This window comes from Prionailurus viverrinus, chromosome E1 (assembly GCF_022837055.1).
Source record: "Prionailurus viverrinus isolate Anna chromosome E1, UM_Priviv_1.0, whole genome shotgun sequence".
Lineage (NCBI taxonomy): Eukaryota > Metazoa > Chordata > Mammalia > Carnivora > Felidae > Prionailurus > Prionailurus viverrinus.
The window spans coordinates 26,144,879-26,165,189 of record NC_062574.1 but is presented as its reverse complement, the minus strand read 5'-3'; the positions used below and the strand labels follow the sequence as shown (position 1 = coordinate 26,165,189).

General features: G+C 36.9%; 1 protein-coding gene across 1 annotated transcript in view; it reads left to right on the top strand.

Annotated features, from left to right (window-relative positions):
* The window catches only part of BRIP1 (BRCA1 interacting helicase 1), a 212,543-nt gene extending 193,250 nt beyond the window's left edge, over window positions 1-19,293 (top strand). Inside the window, 5 exon segments of the mRNA XM_047833355.1 lie at window positions 1,488-1,570; window positions 11,594-11,920; window positions 18,385-19,027; window positions 19,029-19,078; window positions 19,081-19,293. Of these exon segments, the coding sequence (XP_047689311.1) occupies window positions 1,488-1,570; window positions 11,594-11,920; window positions 18,385-19,027; window positions 19,029-19,078; window positions 19,081-19,178 (1,201 nt within the window). The 3' untranslated portion in view covers window positions 19,179-19,293.
* The last annotated feature ends 1,018 nt before the right edge of the window (window positions 19,294-20,311 follow it).

Sequence of the window (20,311 nt, the reverse complement as noted above, 5' to 3'; positions counted from 1 at the left end):
AATAGAACTCACACATGTGAGAAAATGTTTGCAAATCATATGTCTAAGGGTGTAGTATCCAGAATATATAAAGAACTCTTATAATTCAACAATGAAAAGACAAATAATGCGATTTAAAAATGGACCAATACTTTGAGTAGACATTTCTCCAAAAGAGATACACAAGCAGCCAGTATGCACATGAAAATATGTTCAACATCACTAGTTACTAGGGAAATGCAAATCAAAACCACAGTGAAATGCCACTTCACACTTCCTAGAGTACATTTAATGAAGAAGATGGATAATAACAAGTGTTGGTGAGGATACGGAGAAATTGGAAATCTCACACAATGCTGGCAGGAATGTAAAATTGTGCAACTGCTTTAGACAAAAGTGTTCCTCAAAAAGTTAACATTGAATTACTGTACAGCCCAGCAATTCCACTTCTGGTTGGATTCATATGAAAACTTGTACCCAAATGTTCATAGCAGCATTATTCATAATAGTCAAAAGGTGAAAACAACCCAGATGTACATTTACTTATGAATGGATAAATGCAATGGAATGTTATTCAGCTAAAAAGAGGAATAAAGTACTGATACATGTGATAACAAGTAGCCTTGAAAAAACATCATGTTAACTGAAAGAATCATGTTGTATGTTGCATGATTCCGGTTATATGAAAATTTCAAAATAAGCAAATTATAGAGATAGAAAGTATGTTAGTGGTTTCCAGGGAATAGGGGGAATAATTGGATAAAGAGAGTGACTGATTGACACTGGGTTTCTTTTTGGTGAGATAAAAATGTTGTGTGATAGATAGTGGTGTAGGTTGCACAACTTTGTAAATGTACTAAAAGTCACTGAATTACACACTTCAAAATTTTTTAAATAATTTTTAAAATTAAAAAATATTTTAGCAAAACAAATTCAACAATCTATAAAAAGAATATACACCATAACAGCATGTGGTTATCTTAGGAATGAAAGTCTGGGTCTGTATTTGAAATTTTGCCTGTGTGATCTACCATGTTAACAGTTTAAAGGAGAAAAACTACATGATCAAATCAATTGGTTCTTCCCAAGTTTGTTGTTTGTTTTACAAATGAAACATTCATTCATGATAAAAACTCATTAAACTAGAACAAAGTTTATCTACATAAATTCTACAACTAAAGTGACATTGAAGGTAAAAAAAAAAAATAATTTGTTTAGCTAAGTAAGAGTTTGTAAATATTTTCTATAAATTTTTGGCTTTCAAAATAGAATGCGTATAAACATTTTTTGATGTAAGTTATCAAGAGTTGGCAAAAGTAGGAGATTTTTAATATACCTACTTTGGTACATTGTATTGAGTTGTTTCTATAATCTTGCTCATAATAACAAGGCTTAGAGGAATATACTACTGACATCACTGATTTTTCTCAATCTTCTGTCTCACAAGAAGTCTGGCTTTTATTTTCAAAGTTATTTCTGTTTGATTTTTCTCCCTATTTTTTTTATAGGTGTATTCGACACAAAAATGATTGGGGAGCTCTTATTCTTGTGGATGATCGCTTTAGTAGTAACCCTGCACAGTATGTATCTGGTAAGATTCCCAGCTGGGTTTAGAGTAAGAGTTAATAACAGTCATTGGTATTTAATAACTACTGGTTGAGAGAGCACACAAGCCAGGGAGGGGCAGAGAGAGACAGACTGAGACACAGAATCTGAAGCAGGCTCCAGGCTCCGAGCTGTCAGTATAGAGCCCAATCAATGCAGGGCTCGAACTCACGAACTCATGAGATCATGACCTGAACCGAAGTCAGACACTCAACCAACTGAATCGCCCAACGCCCCTAATAACTGCTGGTTTTAAAGAAAAAATTTGGACAGGGGCACCTGGGTGTCTCAGTTCGTTAAACATCCGACTTTGGCTCCAGTCATGATCTTGCGGTACTTGAGTTCAAGCCTGCATCGGGCTCTGCACTGGGATTGGAATTCTTTTACCCTCTGTTTCTCTGAACCCTTCCCACTTGCACACTCTCTCTCTTTCTCTATCTCAAAATAATCAAATAGATTATTTTTTTATTAAAAGGTTTTTTATTTTTTTTATTATTTTTTAAATATGAAATGTATTGTCAAATTGGTTTCCATACAACACCCAGTGCTCATCCCAACAGGTGCCCTCCTCAATGCCCATCACCCACTTTTCCCTTCCCCCCATCAACCCTCAGTTTATTCTCAGTTTTCAAGAGTCTCTTATGGCTTGGCTTCCTCCCTCTCTTTTTTTTTTCTTCCCCTCCCCCATGGTCTTCTGTTAAGTTTCTCAGGATCCACATAAGAGTGAAAACATATGGTATCTGTCTTTCTCTGTATGACTTATTTCACTTAGTATAACACTCTCCAGTTCCATCCACATTGCTACAAAAGGCTATATTTCATTCTTTCTCATTGCCATGTAGTATTCCATTATGTATATAAACCACAATTTCTTTATCCATTCATCAGTTGATGGACATTTAGGCTCTTTCCATAGTTTGGCTATTGTTGAAAGGGCTGCTATAAACATTGGGGTACAAGCGCCCCTATGCATCAGCACTCCTGTATCTCTTGGGTAAATTCCTAACAGTGCTATTGCTGGGTCATAGGGTAGATCTATTTTTAATTTTTTGAGGAACCTCCACACTTTTCCAGAGTGACTGCACCAGTTTGCATTCCCACCAACAGTGTAAGAGGGTTCCCGTTTCTCCACATCCTCTCCAGCATCTATATTCTCCTGATTTGTTTGTTTTAGCCACTCTGACTGGCATGAGGTGATATCTCAGTATGGTTTTGATTTGTATTTCCCTGATGAGGAGTGATGTTGAGCATCTTTTCATGTGCCTGTTGGCCATCTGGATGTCTTCTTTAGAGAAGTGTCTATTCATGTCTTCTGCCCATTTCTTCACTGGATTATTTGTTTTTCAGGTGTGGAGTTTGGTGAGTTCTTTATAGATTTTGGATACTAGCCCTTTGTCCGATATGTCATTTGCAAATATCTTTTCCCATTCCCTCGGTTGCCTTTTAGTTTTGTTGATTGTTTCCTTTACAAACAGCAAAAGCTTTTTATCTTGATGAAGTCCCAATAGTTCATTTTTGCTTTTAATTCCCTTGTCTTTGGAGATGTGTCAAGTAAGAAATTGCTGCGGCTGAGGTCAGAGAGATTTTTTCCTGCTTTCTCCTCTAGGGTTGTTTTTTTTTTTCCAAATTTTTTTTTTAACACTTATTTATTTTTGAGAGACAGAGACAGAGCATGATTGGGGAGGGGGGATGGGGCAGAGAGGGAGAGGGAGACACAGAATGTGAAGCAGGCTGCAGGTTCTGAGCAAGGTGTCAGCACAGAGCCTGATGTGGGGCTTGAACTCACAAACTGTGAGATCATGGCCTGAGCCGAAGTTGGATGCTCAACCGACTGAGCCACCCGGGTGACCCTTTCCTCTAGGGTTTTGATGGTTTCCTTTCTCACATTCAGGTCCTTCATCCATTTTGAGTTTATTTTTGTGAATGGTGTAAAAAAGTGGTCTAGTTTTGGGGCGCCTGGGTGGCTTAGTCGGTTAAGCGTCCGACTTCAGCTCAGGTCACGATCTCACGGTCTGTGAGTTCAAGCCCCGCGTCAGGCTCTGGGCTGATGGCTCAGAGCCTGGAGCCTGCTTCCGATTCTGTGTCTCCCTCTCTCTCTGCCCCTCCCCCATTCATACTCTGTCTCTCTCTGTCTCAAAAATAAATAATCGTTAAAAAAAAAAAAAGTGGTCTAGTTTCATTCTTCTGCATGTTGCTGTCCAGTCTTCCCAGCACCATTTGTTAAAGAGACTGTCTTTTTTTTTCATTGGACATTCTTTCCTGCTTTGTCAAAGATTAGTTGTCTGTACGTTTGTGGGTCCAATTCTGGAGTCTCTATTCTATTCCATTGGTCTATGTGTCTGTTTTTGTGCCAATACCATGCTGTCTTGGTGCTTGCAGCTTTGTAGTAGAGGCTAAAGTCTGGGATTGTGATGCCTCCGCTTTGGTCTTCTTCAGTATTACTTTGGCTATTCAGGGTCTTTTGTGGTTCCATACAAATTTTAGGATTGCTTGTTCTAGCTTCGAGAAGAATGCTGGTGCAATTTTAACTGGGATTGCGTTGAATGTGTAGATTGCTTTGGGTAGTATTGACATTTTAACAATGTTTATTCTTCCAATCCATGAGCATGGAATGTGTTTCCGTTTCTTTGTATCTTCTTCAGTTTTCTTCATAAGCTTTCTATAGTTTTCAGCATACAGATCTTTCTAACATCTTTGGTTAGGTTTATTCCTAGGTATTTTATGATTCTTGGTGCAATTGTGAATGGGATCAGTTTCTTTATTTGTCTTTCTGTTGCTTCATTATTGGTGTATAAGAATGCAACTGATTTCTGTACATTTCTTTGTATCCTGCGACTTTGCTGAATTCATGTATTAGTTCTAGCAGACTTGTGGTGGAGTCTTTCGGGTTTTCCATGTATAATATCATGTCATCTGCAAAAAGTGAAAGCTTGACTTCATCTTTGCCAATTTTGATGCCTTTGATTTCCTTTTGTTGTCTGATTGCTGATGCTAGAACTTCCAACACTATGTGAAACAACAGTCGTGAGAGTGGATGTCTCTGTCGTGTTCCTGATCTCAGGAGGAAAGCTCTCAGTTTTTCCCCATTGAGGATGATATTAGCTGTGGTCTCTTCATAAATGGTTTTTATGATGTTTAAGTATTTTCCTTCTATCCTGACTTTCTCGAGGGTTTTTATTAAGAAAGATGCTGAATTTTGTCAAATGCTTTTTCTGCATCAATTGACAGGATCATATGGTTCTTACCTTTTCTTTTATTAATGTGATGTATCACATTGATTGAATTGTGAATGTTGAACCAGCCCTGCATCCCAGGAATGAATCCTACTTGATCGGTGAATAATTCTTTTTACATGGTGTTGAATTCGATTTGCTGGTATCTTGTTGAGAATTTTTGCATCCATATTCATCAGGGATGTTGGCCTGTAGTTCTCTTTTTTTGCTGGGTCTCTGTCTGGTTTGGGAGTCAAAACAATGCTGGCATCATAGAATGAGTCTGGAAGTTTTCCTTCCCTTTCTATTTTTTGGAACAGCTTGAGAAGGATAGGTATTATCTCTGCTTTAAATGTCTGGTAGAATTCTCCAGTGAAGGCATCTGGTCCTGGACTCTTATTTGTTGGGAGATTTTTTTAACTGATTCAATTTCTTGCTAGTTATGGGTCTGTTCAAAGTTTCTATTTCTTCCTGTTTGAGTTTTGGAAGTGTGTGTGTGGTTAGGAATTTGTCCATTTGTTCCAGGTTGTCCAGTTTGTTGGCATATAATTTTTCATAGTATTCCCTGATAATTGCTTCTATATCTGAGGGATTGGTTGTAATAATACCATTTTCATTCATGATTTTAGCTGTTTGGTTCCTCTCCCTTTTCTTACTGAGAAGCCTGCTAGAGGTTTATCAATTTTGTTTATTTTTTCAGAAAACCAACTCTTGGTTTCATTGACCTGCTCTGCTGTTTTTTTTTAGATTCTATATTGTTGATTTCTGTTCTGATCTTTATTATTTCTCTTCTGCTGGGCTTGGGGTGGCTTTGCTGTTCTGCTTCTATTTCCTTTAGGTGTGCTGTTAGATTTTGTATTTGGGATTTTTCTTGTTTCTTGAGATAGGCCTGGATTGCAATGTATTTTCCTCTCAGGACTGCCTTCGCTGCATCCCAAAGCGTTTGAATTAAAAATTGAATAAATTATTTTTTATTTTTTTATTAAAAAATTTTTGTTAATGTTTATTTTTAAGAGAGAGACAGTGTGCAAGTGGGAAAGGGTCAGAGGGAGAGGGAGACACAGAATCGGAAGCAGGCTCCAGCCTCTGAGCTGTCAGCACAGAGCCTGATGCAGAGCTAGAACTCATGAGCCGTGAGATCATGACCTGAGCTGAAGTCAGACGCCTAACCGACTGAGCCACCCAGGTGCCTCAAAATAATTGAATAAATTTTTTAAAAATTGAGGAGGGACAGATTTTTAATAGATCAAATATGGAAAAATTCATATTGACAGGAAATCTAGCCTTTTAATGCTTGTGTGTTTACAAAAAAATCTTTATAGAGGAGAATCTAGCTACTAACTAACATAGTATTAATCAGTTAGTATCCTTCAATTTTGTAGAATGTGGGATTTAATTCAGTAACAGTAATTATTTATTTATCATTATCAGGGAAAAGGCTATTCACAGAAATGAATTTTCCAAAAAATAAGTTTTTACATTTAAGCACATCTCCTTTGGCTGCTTAGGATTCTTTATTCTTTCATTCTTGATTATATTGAAGATTGTTGATTGTTTTTTGTTTGTTTTGAAATGCTTCAGCTGTTATAGAGTTCATGTTAGAGCTAGTATTTTCTAAAAGGAAAAAACCTCCACTGTAGGCCTCAAGATATAGTGAATGGCCATTTTTCCCCACTCAGATGAACAAATATTATGTGCCTATAGTATTTAGTTTGGAAATACTTGCATCTTTATTATCTTCAAAGCTAAAAAGTTCATATGACAATAATAAAAAGAGATGCAAAATTTTAAATTTGTTTCAGATAAACTACCTATTTCTATTTCAGAGCCTAGTATTTGGTTTGGCATTAAAATGTATACACCTGGATTAAAGCAGCAAGTGCTGCTTTATTAGTCTTTTCTGCTCTTTCCATGTAAAGCAACCCATTGCACTTAGGGCCAGACATAACTAAAAGCAAAATGTTAAGTGCTTATATTTAGTCAGCAGGTGGAGCTCAGATTCTTTGAGTTTTCAAAAGCAAACTGACATTTTGCACTGAAAAGGCTTTCTTTGATTACAAAAAGTTCCACGCATGAAAGAGGCGAGTATAATACTAAAATTTTTCAGTTTTAGAAAAGTTTGATGTTTAATCAGTATAATTATTTTTCCCAACCAAATAAAATGAAGAACTTTAAGGGAAATCCTTCTTTAAAATATTCTTCTATGGGCACCTGGCTGGTTCAGGGTTGATCTTGGGGTTATAAGTTCAAGCTCCACATTGGATGTAGAGATTATTTAAAAATAAAATCTTTAAAAAGTTAAAAAATTAAATGGTCTTCTTGTCAAATGTTTTTCTTAACTTCAGTTAAAAAATGGAAAATCTGAAAAGTTTTTCTTATTTGAACATCTAGTACTTCTTACCTTATAGTTCAGACTTGTTGAATTTTTAAGATTTATTTATTTAAAAAAATGTTTTTTGTGGTTTGACTCCCTCTCAGTTTGTAACTTTTTTTTTCTGCTCTTCCTGCATGGAAAGAGATGGAAACTTAACTTCTGTTAAGTTTCTCAAATTCCTCATATGAGTGAAAACATATGATATCTTTCTCTGACTGACTTATTTCACTTAGCATAATACCCTCCAGTTCCATCCACGTTGTTGCAAATGGCAAGATTTCGTTCTTTGTCCTTGCTGAGTAGTATTCCAAGCTAACTTGAAAATAAATTATATATCTTAAAAAATTTTTTTTAATTTTATTTTAGAGAGAGGGCGTAAGTGGGGAAGAGGGGCAGAGGGTGAGACAGAGAGTCTCAAGCTGGCCCCATGCTCAGCACAGAGCCCAGTGCAGGGGTTGATCTCACGAAAGTGAGATCATGACCTGAGCCAAAATCAAAATCAAGAGTCAGATGCTTAACCGACTGAGCCACCCACATGCCCCTAAAGATTTGATTTGATTTGATTTGATTTGATTTGAGAGAGAGACAGAGCACGCACTAGTAGAAGGACAGAGAGAAGGAGACAGGATCCGAGCAGGTTCTGCACTGATAGCAGAGAGCCCAATGTAGGGCTCATACTCAAGAACCATGAGACAACGACCTGAGCCTAACTCTTGACAACTGAGCCACCCAGTTGCCCCTAAAGATTTTATTTTTTAAGTAGGTCTCTATACCCAATGTGGGGCTCGAACTTACAACACCAGGATCAAGAATCACATGTTCCACCTACTGAGCCAGCTAGGCACTGCCAACAGATTTTTTAAATTAAGAATTTTACATTATTTCTTTATGGTTTTTATTTATTTTCTCTGAGACTCATAAAAGTGTGAAATCTTCCTATCTAGATAATAGCGCAACAACGTACAAATTCCTTTTGATGGCTAATTTTTATTTGAAGTGAATTTGCATTAACTACAGAACTCAATTCATTTTGCATTAAATATAGAAAAACTCCCATAAAAAAAAACTAAAGGAATGTATGTTAAATGATTGTATAGGAGTTCAAGTTATTTGAAGCCCTGCCTTATTTTTCTTTTAACTTAAAATACCATAGTGACTTTTTAAATTACTCCAGAAGATGATGATAGTAACACCAGCAGAGAATATTTTCTAAAAGTGAATATCTGATTTTGAATTTCATTCTGAAATAAGTCATACTACAAAACACATATACTTTTAATATGGTTCAAGGTTTTAGTTTTCACATGTCATAGGTCAAATCATGTCCCTTACAACTTAATTGTTTATATATTAAAAAATATATCATAAATATTCAAATAGGACATGATTTGTCCATGGTAACATTGTTATTCCTTTCATTTCCAGGATAGTTTAAGACACATTTGGAATTGGGGGAGAAGAGGAACAAAAAAACCTATGAGACTGGAATCTTGCATTTATTTTTTGTGAAGGGAGTCAAAGTTAGAAAGTTGGAATGGAAGATCGTGTTGTTTACAACTTCTAGTTTCTCTAAAATTAAAGCGTAGGCAATATTTGTGGGGAATTATGATGAAATTAAATTTGCCTTATTTCCCCAGTTACTCTAAACTGACAAATAATACACTTCTCCTATTCCACTCTACTCCCACTCCCTCTTCCCTCCCTTCAATTGACAATCACTGCATGTAAAGAAAAATGGTACTGATACATGAGCAATACTAAGCATAGTGTACATGTGAAGATTTTTAGGCAGGAAAAATATTGAGAATCTTTTTTTTTTTCCTGCTTAAACCCAAGTTAGTTAACATATAGTGTAATAATGGTTTCAGAAGTAGAATTAAGTGATTCTTCACTTACATGTAACACCCAGTGCTCATGCCAACAAGTGCTGTCCTTAGTACGCATCACCCATTTAGCCCAGCCCCCTACCCACCTCCCCTCCAGCAACCCTTAGTTCTCTGTATTTAAGAGTCTCTTATGGGTGCATGGGTGGCTCAGTAGGTTAAGCATTCAACTCTTGATTTCGGCTCAGGTCATGATCTCACAGGTCATGGGTTCAAACCCCACATCAGGCTCTGCACTGACAGTGTGGAGCCTGCTTGGGGTTCTGTCTCCTCTCTCTGCCCCTCTCCTGCTCGCTCTCTCTCTCTCTCTCTCTCTCTCTCTCTCAACGTAAATACATAAACTTAAAAAACAACAACAACAACAACAACAACAACAAAACCTCTTATGGTTTGCCTCCCTGTCTCTTTATCTTCTTTTTCCTTCCCTTCCCCTATGTTCTTTTTTTCTTAAATTCCACATACAAGTGAAATCATATGGTATTTGTCTTTCTCTGACTGACTTCTCTTAGCATAATACATTCTAATTCCATCCACCTGTTTCACATGGCAAGATTTCATTCTTTTTGATCACCATTGTGTATATATATATATATATATCACATCTTCTTTATCCATTCATCATTAGTCAATGGACATTTGGGCTCTTTCCATAATTTGGCTCTTGTTGATAGTGCTGCTATAAACATTGGGGGGGGGGGCATGTGCTCCTTCAAATCAGCATTTTTGTATCCTTTGTATAAATACCTAGTAGTGAAATTGCTGGGTGGTAGGGTAGCTCTATTTTTAATTTTTGGAGGAACCTCCATACCTTTTTCCAGAGTGGCTACACCAGTATGCATTCTCACCAACAGTACAAAAAGGATTCCCCTTTCTCCACATTCTAACCAACATCTGTTGGTTCCTGAGTTTTTAATTTTCGCCATCCTGACAGGTGTGAGGTGGTATCTCATCATGGTTTTGATTTGTATTTCCCTCATGATGTGTGATGTTGAGCATCTATTTATGTGTCTGCTAGCCATCTGGATTTCTTCTTTGGAAAAGTATCCGTTCGTGTCTTTTGCCCATTTCTTCACTGACTTACTTGTTTTTTGGGTGTTGAGTTTGATACATTCTTTATAGATAGACTTTGGATACTAACCCTTTATCCGATTTGTTATTTGCAAATATCTTCTCCCATTCCATCGGTTGCCTTTTAATTTTGTTGATTGTCTCCTTTGCTGTGCAGAAGCTTTTTATCTTGATGAGGTCCCAATAGTTCATGTTTCCCTTCCCTCCAGAGACATGTCTAGTAAGAAATTGCTGCAGCTGAAGTCAAAGAAGTTGTTGCCTGTTTTCTCCCCTAGGATTTTAATGGTTTCTTGTCTTACATTTAGGTCTTTCATCTATTTTGAGTTTATTTTGAAAATTTTTTTAATGTTTATTTTATTTTTTTTTTAATTTTTTTTAACATTTATTTATTTTTGAGACAGAGAGAGTCAGAGCATGAACAGGGGAGGGTCAGAGAGAGAGGGAGACACAGAATCTGAAACAGGCTCCAGGCTCTGAGCTGTCAGCACAGAGCCCGATGCGGGGCTTGAACTCACGGAGTGCGAGATCATGACCTGAGCTGAAGTCGGACACTTAACCGACTGAGCCACCCAGGCGCCCCAATGTTTATTTATTTTTGAGACAGAGAGAGAGCACAAGTGGGGAAGGGACAGAGACAGAGGGAGACACAGAATCCAAAACAGGCTCCAGGCTCTGGGCTGTCAGCACAAAGCCCGACGTGGGGCTCAGACTCACAGACTGCAAGATCATGACCTGAACTGAAGTCAGACGCTCTACTGACTGAGCCACCCAGGTGCCCCCATTTTGAGTTTATTTTTGAGCATGGTGTAAAAAGTGGTCCAGGTTCATTCTCCCACATGTCACTGCCCAGTTTTCTGAGCACCATTTGCTGAAGAGACTGTCTTTTTTCCATTGGATATTCTTTCCTGCTTTGTCAAAGATTAGTTGGCCATACATTTGTGGGTCCTTTTCTGGTTCTCTGTTCTGTTCCATTGATCTGTATGTCTGTTTTTGTGCCAGTACCATGCTGTCTTGATGATTACAGCTTTTTAATCCAGAATTATGATGCCTCCAGATTTGGTTTTCTTTTTCAATGTGGCTTTGGCTATTCAGTCTTTTCTGGCTCCATACAAATTTTAGGATTGTTTGTTCTAGCTCTGTGAAGAATGCTGGTATTATTTTGATAAGGATTGCATTGAATGCATAGATTGCTTTGGATAGTATAGATATTTTAACAATATTTGTTCAGAAGAACAATTAAGAGCTTAATCCATTAGCATGGAATGTTTTCCCATTTGTTTGTGTCTTTTTCAATTTATTTCATAAACTTTCTATAGTTTTTTCTATAGTTTTTAGTGTAGAGAATCATTCTATATACCCTAAATTCATATAGATTACTTCATTAGAAAAATTATCTAAGGTTTTTCTTAATACATAATGTCTTAAGAAACTCAATAACCAAAGTTTCTTCCCTGGGTTTACTTTTTCCTTAGGACTTTCTAAATGGATACGGCAGCAGGTTCAGTACCATTCAACCTTTGAAAGTGCAATGGAGTCCTTGGCTGAATTTTCCAAAAAGCACCAGAAAGTCATTGATGTATCCAAAGAGGACAGAAAGTTTATACAGGACAGTGGGTCTACACTTGAAGTGGCCTGTTTGAAGGACAATACCTTAACTTACTTATCAGAAGCAGCAAGCCATCTACCACCAGAAAATCCTAGGGAAGGTGAAGCAAAAATGTGTGTCCAAGAACTACACTGTCCTAAAATAACCACCAGTCTATCTCTACCAGGAGACATCATCTCCCGAAAGGACCAAGGTTTGAAAAGTTTTGCCTATTTACATTTGATAGAGAATTCTTTCATTATATCAAGTGAAATGATATATATTGTGCTATAGATTAATTTCCTTAAATATGTTGGCTTGTAATAGAAGGCATTATCATAAAGTAATGAAATAGTATGGTGTATTGGAATGAGAACAAACTTTTGTCAAGAGACCTGAGCATATTTTCTTGTTTTCCACTCAAAACTTTGTCATTACCTAACTTTGTGACCATGAGCAAGTCACGTAACTTTTTTGAGTCTTAATAGAAAAGGAATCTCTGGGACACCAGGGTGGCTGAGCTGGGTAAGCATTCGACTCTTGATTTCAGCTCAGGTCATGATCTCAGGGTCGCAGGATCAAGCCCCACGTCTGGCTCTGCACTGTCAGCTGAGCCTGCTTGGGATTCTCTCCCCCTCTCTGTCCCTCCTTCTCTCTCTCTCTCTCTCTCTCTCTCTCTCTCTCTCTCTCCCCCTCTCCCTCTCCCTCTCTCAAAATAACTAAATAAACTTTAAAAAAAAAAAAACAAGAAAAAAGGAATCTCTTCATAGCTATCCCTTAGCTTGGGATGCAAAGATCTAATAAGATGATAAATATCACAGCATAGTAATACTGTACAAATGGCAGATGTTTTCCTAAAGGCTATATTAAAAATTGGTCTAATGTATAGATAACTTCTCTTACATGAATTTATTAGTTTAGGGAAGTGAGAGTCATTTATTCTGAATAATAAAAAATAACACTTTAAAATATATTAGAATATAATAGTCTGTGTCAGGGATTGGCAAACTATGGCTTATGGACCAATTTGGCCATCTGTTTTTGTATATCATGTTTAATGGTACAGAGTCACATCCATTCAGTTATGTATGAACTGCCCGGCTAGCTCAGTCGGTAGAGCATTCAGTTATGTGTGGTACACAACAGCAGAGTTTAGTCATAGTGTATTTTGCACTAGACCAGCACAATTGAGTACTTACATACCTTGGAGATGTTGCGGGTTTGGTTCCAGACCACCACAATAAAGTGAGTATCACAATAAAACAATTCAGATGAATTTTTTGGTTTTGTAGTGCATATAAAAGTTATGTTTACATTATACTAATACCATAGTCTCAAGTGTGTAATAACATTATGTCCTAAAAATAATGTATATACCTTAATTAAAAAAACTTTATTGCTAAAAAATGCTAACCATCAATTGAGCTTTCAACAAGCCATAATCTTTTTACTGGTGGAGGCTCATGCTTCAGTGTCTATGCCTGCTAACTGATCAGGGTGCTGGTTGCTGAAGGCTGGGATGGATGCAGCAATGTTTAAAATAAGACCACTGTGAAGTTTGCCACATCAATTGACTCTTCTTTCACAAATGACTTCTCTATAGCATACAATGCTTTTTGATAGTATTTTACCCAAATTAGAACTTCTTTCAAAATTGGAGTCAGTCCTCTCAAACTTTGCTGCTACTTTATTAAGTTTATATAATATCTTAAATTTTTTGTAGTCATTTCAACAATTTTCACAGCATCTTGACTAGGAGTAGATTTCATCTCAAGAAACCACTTTCTTTGCTGATACATAGGAAGTAGTTCCTCTTCCATTGAAGTTTTCTTATGAGATGGCAGCAATTCAATCACATTTTCAGGCTTCACTTTTAATTCTAGTGCTCTCGCTATTTCCACCACATCTCCACTAAAGTCTTGAATTCTTCAAAGTCATCCATGAGGATTGGAATCAACTCCTCCCAAATTCCTGTTAATGTTGATATTTTAACTTCTTCCCATGAATCATGAATTTTTTTGATAGTTTAATTTTTATTACATATTTGAACATGAACAAAAACACATGAGAAGATTCACCCTCAAATGTAAATATTCTATGTGTATTTGGCCCCAATAATAAACCAGTTATGTGAAAAACCAGAGACTTAGGGTTTGGAAAAATAAAGATTATAACAACATTTAAAAATTATTACATAGTACATACATTCTTGGAATTTATTTATTAAGTATCAGAATTTCCACCTGGTTTTCCATATCTACACTTATTTCTACCTGTATACCCACATTCTAACTCTTATCTCCACCCACAGGCAACAACTGTAGCTCTAATCTGCACCGAGTTCAGTCATCTCTCTGGATCTTAACCAAATGTTTCCATCATTTGGTCTGACTTCATCCTTGCTATTTAGCAAATAGCAAAGGCCTATCAGAGACGGACTTGGCTGACACACTCCCATCTATTTCAAGCCACAGGATCCCAGTAGGACAAAAGATTTTCCCTCCTCTAGGCCCAATTTCTAGTTGTCTGTCGTGACAGTAATGATTTCATAAACTTTCTTTCAAGGTTGGTCGTGACAGCATCTTACCATAGCTCACCTGATCCAGTGTTTAGTCTTCTCTGACTGTAGATTCATATTGAGCACTACCAATGAGGTCGTAGCTCATTACCCTAGGTTTCTGAGGTCTAAATTTCATAGGATCAAGGACTATTTGATAAAAAGGAAAAACACTATAATATTAATAAAAGTAGCAATCATTGCTTCATAGGATCAAAGCTACCCTCGGATCTGGAGGCTGAATGGAGCTTGAATGTTTTATTTGATACTATGTGACTCAGAAATACATAGCTTTCTTTCTTTAAAGATAGTGCCACAGAAATGCCCCTCTCAGTGTCCTGATTAGTACTCTAAGTGTGGTAATATGCTCATTTATTTCAATATTGACCTAATTTTTTTCAACTTAGCCTATGTTTGAGTTTATATCTGTTCTTGCCTTTGCAGAAATGGGAGTTTCTTTTAGCCAAAGAGAGCATTAAGAAATTTGGGGGACAGGGGGATCAACAGAAAAATTATTCATTTTCTGTATTCTTAAAAAAAAATTCTCCCCTGAGTTTACCTGTGAAAAGCCAATGAATAGCAATTCTTCATAAAACTGACTGAATTAAGAGATGAGAATGGACTTACTTATAAATATAAGAGAGAGTCAACCTCCAATTAATAATAATAATAATAATAATAATAATAATAATAGATTCAACCCCATTGTGTGTACATTTCCTGGAAAGTTTTATGCATTCCATTCTAAGCTCCTAGCCCTAGGTAAACAGACTCATAAGTGGAAATGTGCCATTTTCAGCACTAGAAGCAGCATCATAGTTCATTAACAAAATAATGCAGAAAATGGTTAGGTAAATGAATTTACAACATAAAATGTGTTGGTGATAAATTTGCACTAATGTAACATAAGTCAGGTTTACGGTATTTTTTTACCAGGAAGCACAATTGTAAACATTTGCAATAAACTACTGCCTCCCCCCCAAAAACCTAACTGACCACACAAACAAAAATCATCATTTATGACCATAAAATCATGAAGAATTTGTACCGCATGGCTCTTTGTTTTGGTTGTTTTCAGAGTAAGACATGAGCTGCATTAAGTAGTTTCCCTGATTTCTCCATCTTAAATAACTGCCAGTTCTGGAACTTCATTCATCCTCAGAACCTTTGCATAGAGCAAATCTGGGAAGTGGCACCTGACAGATAAAACTGTCGGATCATAGGTGTTCTGGTTTGAGACTGGACTGAATGAATTTCTAAACAACAAAGGTGGGTGAGGGACAGAATAGAGGCAATATGCTGCTTGCAGAGCCCAAGAGGAGTTTGAGACATGAGCAGAGAGCATCTTTTCAACAGCTGGAAGAAGCCTCCTCCAATTAGTGAACTCCAAAGTGAAGATAAGGGTGTCATCACTGACTGAGTCAATCCAAGAATTGCAGAGTAGATTCAGTGGGTCAAATCCAGCAAGCAGGAGAGATGGTAGCCATTCCTTATATTTTGTCTATGCTTTAATTGCATGATTTATAGATTCAGAAATATGGTTCCACAATGCCAATAGACAACCTTTCTTCAAAAAGTAGCGAAATACTGAAAATTTCTCATACTTTAGGCAGTATGCCAAATGAAGTTCATTTAGTTGGGCTCCATATTTCAAAAGAATATTCACTATTCCAAAAACTCACAGTCCTTTTGGAAAGCCATACACATGGGAGAACTAAATGCAAAGATGTGGCACATCTAGACATTTTGTCTGTAGTCATGCTGGAATAACATTTCTAGGCACTCTTCATGCCCTCCGAACACTGCAGAGTAAACGGGGCTCACTTTGTCTGACCCATGTCACAAACCCAGTTGGTAAGTGGTATTAACAAGTCCATTAATGGTCCAATATGGACCATTCATGCAACTGCATGAATAGGTAACTGCCAATAGGCCTCATTACAGTAAAGATCAGGATCTGGCCCACTGAACAGCAAAAGCTCTACACATTATGTGTGGCCCTCCTGAGCAGCAATGAATGAGGGAGTAACTTCATCCAATGTTTGACAGTTGACTTGTGCACCTGATGAAATAGTATGTTTAAGCTTTCCAGCTTGCCGTGCCAAGCAGCCACAAATAAAAGTGTGATTCCAAAGTCATCCTGGCATTCCTTGTTTGCTCCTTTCTTAAAAAAGCAATTTTATGATCTCAGCATTTCCTGAAAAGTAGCCTGATGCAAAGCGTTGCATCCACATCCAGAATGGGACCCGTTAACATTTGCTCCATGTTGAAGCAACAGCTTTAATATATCTATCTGTCCATTTTCAACATCTGAAAACAGTGGTGTGGTTTTCTCTGAAGTAGTGGCATTAGCATCTGCCCCAGGTTCTAAAAGAGTGTATGGTCTTCCAATGTCCTTGACTTGCAGCAAGACGTAATGCACAGAAGCCCTGAACCGTCTTTATCTTAATGTAGTTTTCAGATAAATCTGCATGAATGAACATCTGTAAGCATTCTACAGAGTTGTGATAAGCTGCTTAGTAAATCTGCATCCATCCCCTGTTATCAGCAACATCAACATTACGTCCCTTTTTGAGCAGTTTTCTTAAGACTTTAACATTGCCTTCCCTGGCAACAAGTCCAACTGTGGAGCATGTGTCAGAGTAAGCCTCTGTAAAATAGAAGCTCTCGGTGCCACCACTTCTGCACAGAAAGGCCTGGTCTGAGGCGGGGTCTTCTGAAGTCTGCTCCCAGAGGCCGCTCGAATCATGAATGTTCTTAATGGCATTTAGAATGGTGAATTCTTTCCAGAAGGTTTTCAATTTATTTTTCCCAGATCCATCAAAGGAATCACTATCTGTGGCAGCTATTGCCTTACAAAAATGTCTTTCTTAAAAAGAGTTGAAAGTCAAAATTGCTCCTTGATTTATCTTGGTTTTCAATATGTCTTCCTCACTAAGCATGTCATTTCTAGCTTTTGACTTAAAGAGACAAAAGTAAATAAAGAGAGACATGTAACTCTTGGCACTTAGAGGTCATTGTAGGATTATTAACTGACCTAATTTCAATATTGTCGTGTCTTAAAGAATAGGAAGGCCTGAAGAAAGGGAAAGAGATGGGCAAACAGCTGGTCAGGGGAGCAGTCAGAACACACACATTTGTCTATTAAGTTCACCATCTTATATGGTATGGTTTATAGTGCCCCAAAACAATTACAATAGTGACATCAAAGATCACTGGTCACAGATGAGCATAACTAAAATGTGACACATAGACACGAAGTAAGCAAATGCTGTTGGAAAAATGTTACTTATAGACTTGCTCGATGCAAGGTTGCCACAAACTTTGAATTTGTAAAAAACACAGTACCTGCAATGTGCAGTAAAGCAAAGTGCAATAAAAGGAGGTATGCCTATAGTTGCAGCAGATACAATATGATCCACAAAGCCTGAAATATTTACTGTCTGGCCAGGTGTAGAAAAATATTTGCCAAACTGTGGTCTATATCATTGGATACCATTTTAATTATTTTAACTAATATATGATAATTTAATATATCAAGTATTAGATATTTACTTCATAGTATCTGGTGGGTTTTTTTGTTGTTGTTTTTTAATAAATGTCATAGTAAATACAAAGACATTGACTAGTAATCAGGAAACCTGGGTTCTAGTTGGGTCTGATTACTAACCAGTTTTATAACTTTAAATCAAATAATTTAGTCCTTGTGGTTGCCAGTTTCCTTTAGGGAATTAATCTAGGGTCAGTTTTTCCCTATCATTGGTTAGTGGATTTTCAAGGCAAATTTTTACAATATATTTCCTCCATTACTCAGCCCTCTTTCTATTCCTTTTTTACCCCTCCTTTTCTCATTCACTCCTAAAGTCCCTGGTGTGGAATTTGATAGTTTACTAGACAGCATTATAACTTGGGCTCAGAATCACTGGGGACCTAGGATTCCTTTAAGAGTTCACATTTTGTGCTTTATGTTCTAAGATGAAGTCCTGCTACTGTTGGTTGTGGGCTCTCAATTATGATCCCTACAGTTACTTCATTATTTTTAACAGAAATTACTTTAATGTGACAATTATTATATTAGTTAGGAACAGGAAATTAACATTCTTAAATTTTTGTATTTATAGATGATCCTATATTATTGGAAGAGTCTGCCCAGACAATGAAAGCAGAAAGAATTGTGATTTCCAGATCGACAAGCCCAACCTTCAACAAACAGACAAAGAAAGTTAATTGGTCTAGCTTTAATTCTTTGGGACATTATATTACTGATGAAATTCTGACTGCAACACCTAAATCCAGGTCACCAGAGGACTGTGCCTCTAGCGCTTCCCCTTTTGAAACAGAAAAAGGATGCAAAACAGTCTTACCACTCACTGATAAATGTGAGTCCTCATCTCTGACGGTAGACACATCATTGAGGGCAGTTGAACCATGCCCTCAGTCAGAAATCGTTATTTCACCAATAAAGATTGATGCTACTCTTCTTAAAGAAAATTATTCCAAACAGCTGTTCTATGAAGAAACCCTGGGTCCGGACATTGAATTGTCTCTAGTTAGTAAAGAAGCTAAACTTTCTACTTCAAATAGAGCTTCTGACACAGAAGCAGAGGATGAATCTATCTATTTTACACCTGAACTTTATGATCCTGAAGATACAAATGAAGAAAAGAATGAACAAGTTGAAAGTGATAGAGATAATAGATTGGCTAATAATTCAAAATGCATTTTAGCTGAAGATCTTTTTGAAATTAGAACTGAGAAAGGAGTCCCAAGAAATAAAAGCTGAGGATTGCACAAAGTTGAATAGACTCATGAATATTAAAGTAAAATTGATGACAATGGTAGTAATTTAAAAACAACTCATATAAATGAATTAGACCTGGGAAAAACTCGTGAAACAGATACAAAAGAATATTAAACAGTCTCCTTCCAACAAATAAAGTTGTATTCCCTGGTGTTAGGTAATAATACTTAACTGTCACACACTAAAAATGTGTTGTCATGCTTGTATTAAACTCTCTTGTAAATGACAATTTCTACACTGGATAAGTGGTATAGCTTTTTTTTTTAATGTATTTTTCACTTTAACTCATTGTTATTACAGTGTTTTAAAAGTCTATTTTACATTCAGAGTGTTTTATTATTTTCAAGTTTTGATAAAGAGATTCATACAAAATATTTTCCTCCAAGAAGTCTTCCTTAGCTGAATACAATTTAAAAATTAACCAATGTGAAAGATACATAGTTTCCGAGGGTACTTCATATGTCGCATAAATATTTTTTTTATTTTTTTTTTACGTTTGTTTATTTTTGAGAGACAGAGTGTGAGCAGGGGAGGGGCAGAGAGAGAGAGGGAGACAGAATCAGAAGCAGGCTCCAGGCTCCAAGCTGTCAGCACAGAGCTAGATGCGGGGCTTGAACCCATGAACCGTGAGATCATGACCTGAGCCAAAGTCAGATGCTCAACCGACTGAGCCACCCAGGCGCCCCTGTCGCATAAATATTTGTATTTTGTAGTCCTGTTTTTATACATAAAACATCTGTTTAATACATGAAAATGAATAGCAGTCTAATCCAGTCATATCTCAGTCTTGTTTCACTTACGTATTTACTTCAAATCAATATATTATTTTAGAAATCAGAGTTTTCTTGAAAAGTTTATTCCTGTATTAGACTGCCTACTTAGAGGGAATTAAGAATTAAGGAAGAAAACCCCCGTTCATGCTCTGTCTCTCTCTGTCTCAAAAATAAATAAATGTTAAAAAAAAAAAAATTTAAAAAAAAAAAAAAAAAAGGGACACCTGGGTGGCTCAGTCGGTTGAGCGTCCGACTTCGCTCAAGTCACGATCTCACGGTCCGTGAGTTCGAGCCCCGCATCAGGCTCTGTGCTGACAGCTCAGAGCCTGGAGCCTGCTTCCGATTCTGTGTCTCCCTCTCTCTCTGGCCCTCCCCCCGTTCATGCTCTGTCTCTCTCTGTCTCAAAAATAAATAAATGTTAAAAAAAAAAATTTTTTTTTAAAAAGAATTAAGGAAGAAAACTGCATGTATTTT